The sequence below is a fragment of the Kogia breviceps genome, chromosome 1 (genome assembly GCF_026419965.1).
Source record: "Kogia breviceps isolate mKogBre1 chromosome 1, mKogBre1 haplotype 1, whole genome shotgun sequence".
NCBI lineage: Eukaryota > Metazoa > Chordata > Mammalia > Artiodactyla > Physeteridae > Kogia > Kogia breviceps.
The window spans coordinates 186,641,747-186,656,393 of NC_081310.1; the positions used below are offsets into that span (position 1 = coordinate 186,641,747).

General features: G+C 61.3%; 1 protein-coding gene across 13 annotated transcripts; it reads left to right on the plus strand.

Annotated features, from left to right (window-relative positions):
* The first annotated feature begins 559 nt into the window (after nt 1-559).
* SH2D5 (SH2 domain containing 5) lies at nt 560-13,541 on the plus strand. 13 transcript variants are annotated; one of them, XM_067016013.1, is made up of 10 exons: nt 560-665; nt 5,066-5,194; nt 5,541-5,621; nt 6,119-6,193; nt 7,238-7,384; nt 8,909-9,100; nt 9,310-9,484; nt 9,858-9,966; nt 10,457-10,616; nt 11,292-13,541. In XM_067016013.1, the coding sequence occupies exons 2-10, from the start codon at nt 5,108-5,110 to the stop codon at nt 11,493-11,495; spliced, it is 1,230 nt and encodes a 409-aa protein (XP_066872114.1). In that variant the 5' UTR covers nt 560-665; nt 5,066-5,107; the 3' UTR covers nt 11,496-13,541. The 13 variants fall into 13 exon arrangements, with proteins under 13 accessions (XP_066872114.1, XP_066872151.1, XP_066872170.1 ...); XM_067016008.1 differs by having other exon boundaries at nt 567-665; nt 5,081-5,194; nt 5,538-5,621; XM_067016024.1 differs by having other exon boundaries at nt 567-665; nt 5,081-5,194.
* The last annotated feature ends 1,106 nt before the right edge of the window (nt 13,542-14,647 follow it).

Here is a 14,647-nt window from a genome sequence, read left to right on the forward strand (position 1 = left end):
TGCGCGCATTCATTCACTCAACAAGATGACAATCCCTGAAGGCCTCCTGCGGGCCAGGCTGTCCTGCGCACTGGGGATGGAGGCCCTTCTGGCCGAGGCTGCGCGAACTCTAGTAAGAGGAGTAGGATGACGGGCAGGAGTGGCGAGGGCTCTTCAGGAGGTGGAGGAGTCACTGGTTGTCAGGGATGCTTCTCGGAGGAGTAGCAGCCGCCGCCGCCGCCGACGGGACGAGGAGGAGCTAGCTAGGGGGCAGGAAGGGAAAGACTCTCCAGGAGGAGGGAACCTTCGGCGAGGCCCGAGGCACTCAGGTCCCCCACCCGGGAAGAGGCGCCCTCGGCGGTAGGGAGCTGCCCCCTCCCTCCCTTTAAAGGCGGAGCGCCCGGGTGCGAGACGGCGGGGGCGGTGCCAGGGCCCCTCGCGGCCGCTGATTGGACGGCGCGGCCTAGCGGAGCCGCCCCGCGGGAGCCGATTGGGTAGGCGAGGGCCGAGGTGACCTGGGCGCTGGTTCCCGCGGCCACGTGGGGGGCGCGCGGGGAGGGGGTCTCTGGGAGGGAGGCGGCAGGGGCGGGGCGGCCGGGCTCCCGGGTGGGCGGTGGACACGCTCGGGGCTGCGCGGGGGTAGCAGCGCCGAGCTGCAGGACGGAACTCGAGACGCGGCAGCCGCGGTGAGTGAGCGCCGGGGAGCCGGGCGGGGGCTGGGACTGGCTGACCGGCGGGAGCGGGACTCGGTCCCCACGCGCGGAGATGGGGGAGGTTCTCGGATGGGGAGAAGCGCCTCTGTCCCTTCCCCATCACCGTCATCATCCATCACCTCCACCATCACCATCCGTCACTTCCACCAACCCTCCGCCAGCGTCCTGCCTCGCTCGCCCCTCCGTCCGTCCGAGGACTTTTCTCCGCCGCGGGCCGGCCAGGGACTGTCAGATGAAAGCCCCGGAAGCGCTCCCCAGGAATAAATACCCACGCTGTGGAGCGCTCCGTACCTCCTGGGCGCTTGCCCCGTATGTGGTTTGGCCCCACTTAATCCTGAAAACAGAGCTTAATGTCGTCTGTACGGAGAGACCGCCCTGTACTGATGCACCGCCTTCCCCACCCCACACGCACACACATCTTGTATCTTCTTCACCCTGCTGTATTTTCCTGCAAGTAACGTAAGCCCCCTGAAATGTTTGGGGTTTTTAAAAAATTTATTTTATTTATTATTATTTTTTGGCTGCGTTGGGTCTTCGCTGCTGTGTGCGGGCTTTCTCTCGTTGCAGCGCGTGGGGGCTACTCTTCATTGCGGTGCGCAGACTTCTCATTGCGATGGCTTCTCTTGTTGTGGAGCACGGGCTCTAGGCGCGCAGGCTTCAGTAGTTGTGGCACTTGGGCTCAGTAGTTGTGGCTCGCGGGCTCTAGAGCACAGGCTCAGTAGCTGTGGTGCACTGGCTGTTGCTCTGCGGCATGTGGGATCTTCCTGGACCAGGGCTCAAACCCGTGTCCCCTGCATTGGCAGGCGGATTCTTAACCACTGCGCCACCACGGAAGCCCCTCCTGAAACGATGATTTCTAGTACCGTCCCCCCAACCCAGCTTGGGTGCTTCGTGAGGGCTGGGACGTTGTTTTGTTCACCTGGCACTTAGCGCTTGGAAATATTCTCAGCAGGAACAGATAGATGAACAACTCCAGGAGGCAGCTGCTATTACTACCCCACTTTATGGTTGAGGAAATGGAGTCTGAGAGGTTGTGACTTGTTTGTTACATCAGCCAACCTTGTGGGACCCCACAGTGCACGATCTTGACCCTAGGCTGCATGGTTCAATCTCTCCCACCCTGTGGTCCAGGCAGGTAGGGGTGGCACCAGGGGTTGTACTGGGGGTAGGGGTCTCTTGTGTGCTGCTGAGCCAAAGCCAGTGGAGGTGAGGCAGGTGACTGGAATGGCCCTGGCAGCCCCAGACCATCTGGCCCAGGAGGCAGTTGGAGAGAGAAAACAGCTGTTTTGCTGATCAGATCCACCCCCAGCACCGGAGGTGTTCCAGGCCATTGCTGCTGCTTCCTTGCCTCACCTGCCCCTGGATAGACTGGGACCCACCAAACTCCAAAGGTGGACACCCTGCTCACTTGGGGAAGGGCGCTGCCATGGCCTGGGGAAAGAGCCCCAGAGACCCAGGCTTGCTTCCGAGCTCCCCCGTATGCTGTGTGACCTTGGGCAAGTGACTTCACCTCCTGAGCCACCATGTGCTAAGCACAGAGTCTGCAGGCTGAGTGGTCTCCCATGATGCTGGAAGGTGGGCCCTCCTTATGACAACCATTCAGCTACAGTGCAGTGCAGCAGAGGGCCTCTGTCCGTGACCCTCGAGGTTAGTCAACTCATCCAGTTCCCTGTCTCTAAGCAGGGCCACCTGGAAAATCTCAGAGGAGCAAGAGAAGGGCCCCAGTCTCATTTCAAATGTGTCCACTTAGCAAGGTTCTGGCCCAGAGCCAGGCTCCTGTGCAAAACCTCAGAAAAACAGGTCTGATCCAAAGGGATAAGTGGGTGTCTGTGCCTGGAACAGGTAAGCGGGTCTGTTTCCAGGGTTAGGGTGAGCCTGCACCCTCCCTGGTGCCCTGGGCAGCCCCCAACTTGAGGCCTGGGGCTGAAATGCACTGCACCTCTCAGGCTTGGGGGGAAGAAACTTCCAGTTTTCTGGGGTGGGGGAAGGATCAGGTGATGTGAGAGGGGCCAGTGGCCTCCCCCCCGACACCCCACAGCCTGCACCCTGGGGTGTCCCCAAGCAAGCTGCAGCTCTGGATCTGGAGGGAGGAGGCTGTTCACAGCCTTAGACACAGCCGTCCTGGCCTGTATGTGTGCCGTAGCCCTCGTGGTTCCTTTCCATCTTAACACTCTTAGCATCTGAGGGGCTGTGTCAGCAGCACAGGCAACGTGTGAAATGTGCTCCCCATCTCTCCCTCCTCCCATCTCTCCTTTATCTCTCTTTCTACTGTCTTTCTTCCCACTCCTCTGTTCCCACTTCTGTTGGCTGCCTTTTCATCCCGGGTTCCTTCGCTCTCTCCCTTTTGCCCCGTTTGGTTTTTGGTCTTTGCCTCCTCTGTCCCGCCCGCACCCCCCCTTTCCCCCTTCCCCGCACCCCCCCCCCCGCACGCCCACAGGTTCCCGCCCACGGGTTCGGGGCATCCCAGCCCAGCATGTGATTATGAAGTTGAAAGGCGAGTTCCCTGGAAGCCCCGTCTCCATACCTGGAACGGAGGCCACGTAGCTCTTGTGCCAGTTACACACCTAACTTGCTCTATTTAAACGTAAAACGACAGTAGGTAATGGACGTGATGTGAAAAATAAGTAGGATCCAAAAGTAGAGAGGTTCCAGGAGGGCGGAACCAGGAAGTCTTCAAAGAGACCATGCAGCCTTTATTTGCTGGCTCTTCCCTTACTGGCCGCTCACCGGCTGTGGTCGATTGCTGCTGGTGCCCCCACCTGGCCTGGGCCTGAGGTTGAAGGTCAGGGGCAGGCTGAGGTCGGGGCCGTTCCTGGGCCCTCGGCGCTGAATCAGCTCCAAAGCACCCAAACCCTCCTTCTCCAGGACTCCTGCAGGTGCGAGAGCACACCTGGGATGCACCCATTTCCTGCCCAGCGCCCTGTCTGATCCCTGCTTGGTCCTGGCAGAAATCATGGCCCCCAGGCAGGCCCCCCATCCTGGACCGGATGGCCTCCTCTGAGGTGTGGCCTGGTGCAAGGAGGGCACTGAAAGTGGTCAGACCTCGCTGTCCTCCCAAGCTCCTGCCTGACCATCAGGTTTGGGGGTTCCCCATCCCTCGTGAGACTGTACTTGTTGATCACAGCTCCGAGCCTGGCAGACATTGTGCTGGGTTCTGCGCCTCCATTCAATCCTCCTTGACTCCTCATGTTATCTCAGGTTTGGGAACAAGGAAATGGAGGCTCAGAGAGGTGAGGCAGCTTGCCCAAGGTCGCACGGGATTTGCACCCAGGTCTCTCTGATCCCAAGTGCGGTGATTACAAGTAGCCCCGTGAGATGGAGCCCTCCAGGTTGGGGGATGGAGGTGGGGGTCTAAGTTGGCCCCAGGGAAGCCTGAGGGAGCTGAGTCCCTGGGACCTAGGCAGAGGCATTCGGCCGTTCTGTCTGTGACGCGTTTATTCCACATTCACTGAGCACCAGCTGTGGTCTGAGCTCGGACGGGGAGTAAGTGCTCTCCCTGCCCTTGAGGACGTTCTAGAAGGCAGCTTTCCTCCTCTTCCCCCCACTGGTGGATCTGGGAGAGGGGCCCCAGGAAAGAGCAGAGCCTGGGGTGGGCTGGGGCAGGGCTCCTCAGCACCCCGGGGGCAATTGTCCACCCTCCCTGCGCCCTGCCTCAGCATCCGTGTCCGGTCTGCTTGGGGTGGGGTCTTCTGGCAGGGGCTGGAGTCAGCCTGGGCAGAAGGAGCCAGGGCCCTGTGACGCAGCCTTGGCCATGCAGTGCCCCCTGCCCCTGTGGACTCCAGAGCTCCTGCCCTGGAACCTGCTGTGGCTCCCCGCTGCCCACAGGGCAGAGCCCCAGTGTGACATTTAAGGCCGATCCCAACCCGGCTGCTGCTCTGCTAAGTTCTACCTCAGGACCCCAGCTGCCTTCACTCCTCCGTGCCTTTGCAGACTCTGTCCTTGCCGCTGTCACATCCCTCCTCTTGGGTGCTGCCTTCCCAGGCTGTCCCCTTCCCCTGGTGCTTTGCACAAGCTGGTTACATGACTGCACCCCCTTCCTCCAGCTCTTTACTGAAGCTCACTCCTCAGCGAGGCCTTCTCGGCTGTAGTCAACCCCAGCCGGCCCTTCATTGCCTCCTGTCTGCTTTATCACCATCTAGAATATTCCATATCTTACTTATTATGTAGTTTACTGTTGGCTCCATGAGGGCAGGCAGGGAGTTTGTCATTCTGGTCAGGGCCGTGTGTCCCCTGGGTCCCAGCGCCCGGGATGCTGCCTGGCACACAGCCAATGCTCAGGCAGGGTTCGTTGGATGCAAGAGCTTGGCGGCCTCTGACGGGCGCTCTGAGGCTTGACCGCCTGGGTACCAGCCCTCCTCCCCCGCCCTTTGCAGCCTTCTCTCCTGCAGACTCTGAAGCCGGACACCCTGGGGGCCATGCAGAAGGCCGGGGCGGGGGGCCGGAGAGCCTCCGACTGCGGCCCTGCCCCTCACCGGCCCAGGTGCATCACCAAGTTTGCCCAGGTGGGTGGGGCCGCCCCACGCGGTGGGCTCGGTGGGCTCCGATGGGCCGTGACTGGGTGGCAGGCCCTGGGGGTGGGGAGGAGCCGTGGGTCACGGGCCTATTTCAGTGGCCCCAGCTCTGGAGTGTGTGTGTGCACGGATGAGGCGATGGGGCCGCAGAGGGGCCGAGTGGCTTCACCAGGGAAAGTAGCAGAGCCTGGACTCCGAGTCCGTGCTCTGTCACCGTCCGCAGCCCACCCGACAGAGCAGAGTGCGTGCGTGGAGGGCGATTTGGAGTACGGGGGTCAGGGGCCACGGGCCTGACTCCCCGCGCCGCCCTCCCACCCCCCACCCCACCCCCAAGCAGTACGTGGGCTCCTTCCCCGTGGACGACCTGGACACCCAGGAGAGCGCATGGCTGGTGCAGCAACAGCTGTGGGCACTGAAGGTAGGTGGCTGGGGGCTGGGGAGCGCACTTCCCTGTGGGGGATCACAGCCTTGGGGTGTCGGCCTGGGAACGGCCCTGAGACCCTGTGATCCGTCCCAACCTCCATGCAGAGAGATGGAGCAAGTGAGGCCCAGGGAGGGGCAGGACCAACACCATTCTGAGAGATGGGCCCAGCCAGGCCCACACCCGGGCTCCTGGAGCCACGCCCCTGAAGCCCCGGGGGGGCCCCCTCCCTTGGGCTGTCGTGACCTGTGCCCCACAGGTGGAAGCCACAGGTGGGAGAGATGGGGGGGGGGTCATAACATGGCCCAGGGGTTGGTCTGCCAGGAGCCATCCACACTTCCCCGGCTCCTGGGGGCTCCCTGTCCAGGGCTCAGTCCCCTGGCCGCTGGGGTGGCGTTGGCTGACCGGCCCAGGGGGACTAGTATAGAGGCTGTGCTGGGCAGGGCAGAGCCTGGGAGGTAATGTCTGCCCCCCACCAACTGTCTCCCCCCCAGGACTGTCCCCGCCGCCGGGCTGTCATCCTGAAATTCAGCCTTCAGGGCCTCAAGATCTACAGCGGGGAGGGTGAGGTAGGAACCCGTGTGGGTGCAGGTGAGGACTGGACAGGTGTCCTCCTCCCTGGAAACGCACTCGCCTCCCCCCAGCCCTGCACCTGCCCCTCCAGCCTCCCCGGCTGCCCAGCCTGCTCTGGGCCTTGGGCTGTCCTCTCTCCAAGGCCCTCCCACCCTGGCAAGAGTGGATGACTGTTCCTCCTCCCTCTCACCCGCCGCCGCCAGCCCTCCACAGGGGGCCACCTCCTGGCCTGAGCATCAGGGCCAACCAGCCCCATGCGGTTTCTGTGGGTCCCCGGGCTTGTCCCGTGGGCTGTGGCTAGCCTCTCATGACCGCAGAACAGGGCCAGGCAGGCTGGAGGCCAGTTGGGAGCTCCTGCTTGGTCTGCCATCCTCCTCATGGTGCAAACCAGTGTTTGATGAACACTAAACCGCGTGCCAGACTGTGAGACCCACGACTCCGGCGCCGCTCACCTAGGACTGGTGCAAATGTGTGCAGAGCTGTGCGTTGTGGGGCCCTGGGTTCAGGGCCTGTGCCACCTGCACGAGGTCTCGCTCACCCCCCAGCCCCACTTGTCACAACAAGGACTCAGAGAGCTGCCCTCAGCGGCCCAAGTCACCCGGAGAGTGCGTGGCAGAGCCAGGGTTTGAACCCCCGTCACCTGACTCCAGAGACCAGGCGTGCAAGCCCAGGGCTGGCCACGCTGCCTGTCCCCGTGACCCGCAGGCCGTGAACCCTCTGCCCCTCAGCTCCACAGCTTGGCACGACCCCCCCCCCACCAGCCAGCAGGTTGGCAGCAGAGAGCAAGGGACCCGAGCTCAGGTCCCCTGTGAAGAATGAGGGTTCCCATGTGAAGCGGGGTTTGGGCAGGCCTGGAAGGAGGGCAGAGTTCTTCACCCCAGGAACAGGGTGGGCCTGAAGCTGGGCGTGCAGGCTGGAGAGCAGCCCCGGGAGGCCTGCCAGCGGGTGTGCGGGGCCCTCGGGGCTGGCACACGCTGGGCTGGCAGCTGCAGGCCACGCGGTGGGGCTGATGGAGGCCGGTGTGCCTGCTGCATCCCCAGGTGCTCCTGATGGCTCACGCCCTGAGGCGCATACTCTACTCCACCTGGTGCCCAGCCGACCGCCAGTTTGCCTTCATGGCCCGAAATCCCCGGAGCCCGGCCAGCAGGCTCTTCTGCCACCTCTTTGTGGGCAGCCAGCCTGGAGAGGTACCTGGGGCCCTGGGCAGGGGGCGCAGCACTGGGGGGGGGGGGGGGTGCTGTGCATCAGTGTGGGTTCCAGGGACCGAGGCCCTGCACGGCTCAGCCAGGCTGGCCTGCGCCCCCTCCAGGCATGCACCCCTTGCCACCCTGGCTCCTTCTGTGGCCCTGCCCTCTGAGGACTCCCTCAAAGCGAGTCAGTGGCCTCAGCATTCCCCGAGCTTGGAGGTGGGGACCAGGCTGTGCCCTTAGAGATTGGAGGGGCACACTGCCAGGCCTTTGCCCTTGCTGTCCTCTCTGCCTACAACCCCTTCCCCTTCTCATCCTGGCAAATCCCAACTCGCCCTTTGAGGCTCAGCCCGTGTGTCTGTGGAGCCCACCTTGAATCCTCCAGACCACCCCCCACACCTTCTGCGGTCCTGTGACACGAACTGCACTCTGTCATCGGTCTCTCCCTAACTACAATCACTGGAATTCTTCGAGAGCAGAGGCTGGGCCCGGGTCTTGAGCTGTGCTGGTGCTCGGCCCCGTGCGGAGACTGGGTGGGCGGGTAGATCCCGGAAGTCAAAGCCAGTGTGGCCACCACGAACAGTGGCGCCTCGACAGCCAATTGCTTGGCAGGCAGAGGCTGGGCTTGGTCCCGCGCAGCAAGCGTTTGCCATCACGCCTGTATGTCAAGCCCTGTGCCGGCCACTAGAGTGACAGGTGGCTGAGACATGGCCCTTGATCTTCCGGAGCTCACAGTTCCAACGTGTTGGGCCTGGATGATGTGTGTCGTGGACGGAATGTGTGGGCCCCAGAGTGCTGGGCTTCTCCAGGGGGTTTTCTGTGGTCCATTTCATTAGAGGGGCACAGGGAGGTGGGGAGGAGGAAGCTGAGGCTCAGAGACGCCATGCTGTACCCAGGGTAACACAGCAGCTCCTAAGTGACAGAGCCAGGATTGGAACCCAGGTTCTGTGACTTCAGGGCCTGGGCTCTTAGCCACTCCTCCAAGAGGGTACAATGCACAGGGTGAGGGTAGTAAACCTAGGGGTAAGAGTGCATTTAGCCCATGTGGACGCAGCTCCAAGCATGATGCCTGGAACAAGGTAGATGCTTGGTATTTTTTTTTTTTTTTTTTTTTTTTCTTTTGTGGTACGCTGGCCTCTCACTGTTGTGGCCTCTCCCATTGTGGAGCGCAGGCTCCGGACGCGCAGGCTCAGCGGCCATGGCTCACGGGCCCAGCCGCTCCGCGGCATGTGGGATCTTCCCAGACCGGGGCACGAACCCGCGTCCCCTGCATCGGCAGGCGGATTCTCAACCACTGCGCCACCAGGGAAGCCCAGATGCTCGGTATTTGTTAAATGAATAGAGGAAGCTGGTAGGGGATGCTGCATGGTGGTGAGGTTTTGAGGGATAAGAACTTTTCCCAGGAAGAATAGGGAAGAGCATTCCAAGCCAAGGGGCTGCATGCCCCCCTGGTGAGTGGGTTGATGCCTGAGGAATCCCCCAGGAAACCTCCCCCAGCTGAGCCGCCTCCCTCCCCCTCCCTAGGTCCAGATCCTGCACCTGCTGCTCTGCCGCTGCTTCCAGCTCGCTCACCTCTTGCAGCACCCTGAGGAGCGGGCACGGCCTGAGCCCTGCCCGGGACCCGTAGGGGACGTGCCCCTGAAGCCCTTGTGCGGCCCTGGGGGCACCCCTGGCCTAGTACGGGAACCCCTCGGGGGTGATCAGCTCTCACAGCAGGTTAACGTGCTGGTCTCCTTCGGGCGGCTTCCTGCAGAGGGGCCTGGGGGCAGTGGGGTACGCGGCACCCCAGCCAGGGAGTGGGCCATGGACAAGGGGACTGGGCGAAGGGTTGGGGATCAAGAGGGGCGGGTGCTGGACTTCCGTGGGAGGGGCTAATGGCCGGGCCTGAGTCTGGCTGCCCCTGCGGGGTCCTCTTGGTGCCCTAGAAGGAGCCGCCGGAGTCGGAAAGCCGCGGGGGCCCCCGCCACGCCCGCCTGGGGAACCCGTACTGCTCGCCCACGCTGGTGCGCAAGAAGGCCATCCGCAGCAAGGTGATCCGCTCCGGGGCCTACCGCACCGGCACCTACGAGACGCAGCTGCAGCTGTCGGCTCGGGAGGCCTGTGAGTGGCCGGGCACGGGCGCGCGAGTCGGCGAGGGTGGGCCTGAGCGGCCGTGTCTGCGGGGCCGTGACTGTCGATGCCTGCACCTGGGAGTGCTGAGGCCTCGTGTGCACGCGAGGGAGGGGCGCAGCCGGGGCTGCGTGCCCAGGGGCTTGCAGAGGCTGTGTGTGTGCTGACCGGGGAGTGGCTGCGCCTGGGGATGTGCCTGGGCGCCGCTGTGCCTTTGGGGAAGCAGGATGTGTGCAGACTGGGCCGGGAGCAGGAGGCTCGGGAAGAGATGAGCGGCGGGGGTGATGAGGCCTGTGGGCGTGGGCCGGGCTGGGCGCGGGAGGGGACCACCTGTCCTCCTCTGAGCCCTGGATGGTCTCCATAGTTCCTGACGTGTGGGAGGCCTGGCCCCGGGGTCCTGGGGGCCCCTCATGCCTGGTGGAGAGCGAGGGCAGCCTGACGGAGAACATCTGGGCATTTGCTGGCATCTCCAGGTAGGAGGGGGTGCCCGGCCCTTTGGGGGTGGTCAGAGAAATAGGCTGTGGGCTCCCCCAAGGCCCTGAGATGTGTCCATCCCTGCACTTGGGTGGAGGCCTCCTGACCTCGGGACCTCAGGCCAGGGGCTTCCCCACCGTGGGCCTCAGTTTTCTCAAGTGTGAAGTGGGGATAATAAAAGGACCTTCATTGCAGGTATGTGGAGAGGATTAAATGAGGTTATTCAGGTAAAGCCTTCAGCGCCTGGCCTGTCACAGGGTTCAGCTCCCTAAATGCCAGCTCTCTACCGATTGGGTCTTGAAGTTGTCAACAATTAGGATCCCCCTGGAAACCTTTTAGAAGGGAAGGCTAAAAGCTTCCTTCCGTTGCGGGCCTACTCTGGGGCAGGCACTGTGTTTACGATGCTGTGGAGCTGTGATGCCATTAAGCAAGCTGAGGCTGTGTCCTGACTAGGGGCCCCGCCCTCAGCCTCTCCCCTCTGCCTTGCAGGCCCAGTGCCCTCGCCCTGCTGCGGAGAGACGTGCTTGGGGCCTTCCTGCTGTGGCCTGAGCCAGGCACCAGTGGCCAGTGGTGCCTGTCGGTGAGGACACAGTGCGGCGTGGTGCCCCACCAGGTCTTCCGGAACCACCTAGGCCGCTACTGCGTGGAGGTAAGAGTGCTCCTGGCCCTGCCCCTCGCCCTCCAGCCCCGCCCTTTTCTAACCACTGAGGTCCTGAGCCCGCCCCACCCTCATCCCGGGCCCCCATTGGCTCTCTCTGGCCCCACCCCTTATTTAACTCTCCATCCTCCTCTTTCATCCTTGGCCCTTCTGGCCCCGCCCCCACTGGCCTATTGGCCCCACCTGTACTCTGCTGGCTCCACCCTAAGGCCTCTCGCTCCAGGGAGGCAGAGTGCTGGGCTAGGGTCATGCCTCACATTTTTACAGAAATCCCGGCTTTTAAAAAGTCACGCTTTCCCACACCCTAACTCATCTTCTAGCAGTAGAGGAAACTGATTAGAGAGGGTAGAGGCTTGCAAAAGCTCACACAGCCTCCGAGTCTCTAGGTCTGGAGTCTTGGCCTGATCACAGGTTTCCAGGGACAGGGGTGGGCAGGAAGGACTTTTTAAATGTGTGGCCTTACTTCCACGCTGAGTGCCTCAGTCCTGTCCAGGCTGGGAGGAGAGAAAGGGAGGGAACCGGGCTGTGGTTCTGCTGTGAGCAGGACAGTGTCCTCTCCGGGCTCGACTATCCTCCTCCCTCCTGGGGCAGGATCCCGTGTGAGGGGGCGGTTGTGAGGAAAGGGGAGCTGGAGCTGAAGTCCCTTCCCCTCCTCGTCCCCACCAGCACCTGCCGGCTGAGTTCCCCAGCCTGGAGGCCCTGGTGGAGCATCACGCTGGGACGGAGCGCAGCCTCTTCTGCTCCCTCGACATGGGCCGCCTGAACCCCAGCTACGAGGAGCAGGACTGCGGGCCCGAGGGCAGGCTTCCCCGGACACTCCGGCCCCTTGGCCATGCCAGGTCCGAGGCAGAACTGCAGGGCCTGGGCTAGGACGCTGAGCCCCACGCCAAGAGGCCCCGCCTCACCCTGGCTCCTGGGCCTCAGCAGGCTGCTCTGCTCTGCCCTTCTTCCACCCCGCTGGGCACCAGTTCCATCCGGTCACTGCCCTTTGGGCCAGTCTTCCATCACTACCCTGCCTGTGGGTGGAGCCCCGAGAGTGGGGATTGCCAGTGGCTTCTCACAGGACACGGGCCCGTCAGGATTGCAGGAGGGGCAGGCAGAGCTCCGGGCTTCCATGAACTTGCTGGGTGACTTTGGATGCTTGTCTTCTCTGGCCTTCACCTTACTCCTAGGTGGGGAGCTTTCCAAGGTGGGCGGGAAGGTTTGCTCCAACAGAGGTGGAGCCCTATCCTAAGGAGGCCAGGCCTTGGCGCCCTGACTGGGCATCTCCAGAGAGCTTCTGACCAAGGCAGCCAGACATGTGAGGGAGAGGTATCTGGGGAGGCAGGAGTGAGTTCTCACTTTGGGCGAAGGCGTGGGGATGAGCCACCCTCTCCGTGAGAGAAACAGATGGCGTGGTGGAGCTTGGGGGCTACATCCAGGCTGACGGAGCGAGGCCTGTTTCCCGTGTCCTTGGAGGCTAAAGGAGTCTTCCCTTGAGTTCTGAAGAGTGGGGGTTAAGAGGGTGCAGGAAGGGCAGGACGGACAGAGAGCCATGCCACCCAAAGCCCACACGCAGGCGGACACCTGTGTGCAGAAAGGGATGTGAATGGGCCGACAGGGCAGAGAATCTCAGTGAACGTTCAGACTAGGAAGGCTGGTTTTTCTCCACTCAAAACCACGGACTTGTGGTTCCTGCTTACTTGGAAGGGATGTCCCAGTCTCATTCCCGCCCACACACCCCTGCCCCTTCCCCCCGGCTCACTTTCTTTGGCCATTTGACTGGGAGGGGCCAGCAATGAGCTGCAGACTTAGAGGGGTGACCAGGGTCCTGCTCCACTCATCCTGCAGGCCAAACTGGGTTTGGTGGCTGCCTGGGAAGCCCCCCAATGGTGGCATTTCCCTTAATGGGCATCTGTCAGGGGCCACTTCAGTAGGCCAGCCCCCTTGGGGATGGGGGTCAGGGATTAATCATCCAAAGGTAGAACTGATGTGGGCCCGGCCAAAGGGTACTTGGCCTCAGCGGGCAGTGAGGGTCCATCCAGGGAAATAACGCTGGTCTAAGGCAATGGCCCTGCAGTGATTGCCGACGGATCTGGGTATTCCCCTGTATAAGTAAACTTGACAGACAGGCATGAATCTACCAGATTAAGATAGGGAGCAAGTTCACTTTGGATGAACTTCTATTCCTGAGGCAGAGGCCAAGTCATGAGTCTGGGGGCTGCCCTCTCCCCCATCTGGAGAGGGGATGTGACTGCTCAGCGCCTTGAAAGTAACAGACTTCTGACTCCTGGAAGGAAGAGGGCAATCCCAATGGAATAAAAAGAAGGGAGGAGCCTCAGAAGTTCAGGCCTGGTGTTCCCAGCTTACAACCTCCAGCTCAGCAAATGGTCTTGGCTGGGGCCTTGTCACTCTTGTCACAAGGGATAGGAGGAGGCTGTCCTTTGGGGCTTTTTTCACTGGAACCATAGTACTAATTTTATACTGAATGTGAGTGGGAACCCAGCCTCATTTTATGGCCATTACTACCAGAACCCATCTCCTCCCTGGGCAAAGCCCTGGTCCCTCGTGGGAGGCCCCAGGCTCACATTTCCCTGGCAAGGAGAGGGGTTTGGTGACATGGGGCCCAGGATTACAGCCCTGGAGTCTCACACATTTAAGAAGACCTGATAACTGGTCTTAACCTCTGTGAGGGATGGATTTTGTTGCACAAGTTATCTGTGTGGACAAGATGTCAGGAATGTTCCCAAAGTACTTTAACATTCCTTCACACAGCATTTATGGATCACACGGTACAAAGGTGTTTGACCCACATGTGCAGACGCCTCAATGTCTTAATTATAGACCACAGTTTTCTCTGTTCCAACCAGTGCCACCTGGGTAGCCCAGCTCTCCTTACTGTGTGGACTTGAAATAAATAAAATGCATTTCTTCGGATTGTATAGTACAGACTTGTCCTTTGAAAGGCAAGGTCTTTGTCCAGTTTGCCAGCTTCGCTTTTGTTTGCCAACCATACCTTCCACTGGTGCTGAATGATGAACCAGACAGAGATCCTGTCCTCCGGGGCTCAGGAGGTCTTGAAGGAATTGGGTAGGTAGATTCAAGCAATGACTCTACTGCTTAAAACCTTCAGTGGGTATTTCCTACAGGAAAGAGACTCAAGTCCTTATATTCTGCCCATCGGGTTTTCCTTCTGCTCCTGCAACATGCCACAGGGTCTTTGCACAGCCTGCACAGCCCTCCTCGTCTTCCTCTTCCTTTACCTGATTAACTCCTCAACCTTACCATCTCTCAGTCTCAGGAAGCCTGCCCTGACTGCCCCCTGACCCCCTGCCCGGCCTGGGTGAGGTTTCCTGGCTAGATATTCCATAAAACTGGTCCTTTAGTTTGTTAACACTCTTATTTATGGGATTTTTGTTTGTGGGACATTTGTTTCAAATGTCAGCCTCCCCCACTAGACTGTGGGCACCTGGAGGGCAGGGACTGGGCTGTCTCCTGGCTGTCTATCACCGTGCCCGGCAGGCACGTAGCTGACAATTTCTGTGCAAAGGGGAGCTTAGAGGAGGTGTGATGGCCGCTATTCTGGAGGGACTTGTGCTGGGGTGGGGGTGGGGAGAGAGGCCAGGCAGCCTCTCCAACCAAAAGACCAGCTTTCAAAGTTTTTTGTTTTGTTTCTCAATCTTGAGTCTTAATGAAAACAAGGGGCAGCGTTAAAGGGAAGCTTTGCTCTGTCCCCGGGGCTGTGATAGGCTCTGGGGCAGCCTTCCCGAGTCAATACAGGGATGTGGATAAAGGGCAGCAAGGTCCTGTTGCCTTTCTCGGTAGGTCTCTAACCCCCGGGTGAGGCCGCTCCTCTAGTATTTCTCTCCGAGGTGGAGTCAAGCCTGGCCTCCCCTGGGCCACCTCGGGCAAGCTGCGTAACCTCTCTGGACTGGGGCTGTGGGGACTGGAGAAGAGAACGGCTGTGCAGCACCTGGCACCGAGCCGGCAGATGCTCCAGCAAAGCCAGTGCCGGCCCTCCCCGACGGCCGCCCCCGCGCGCC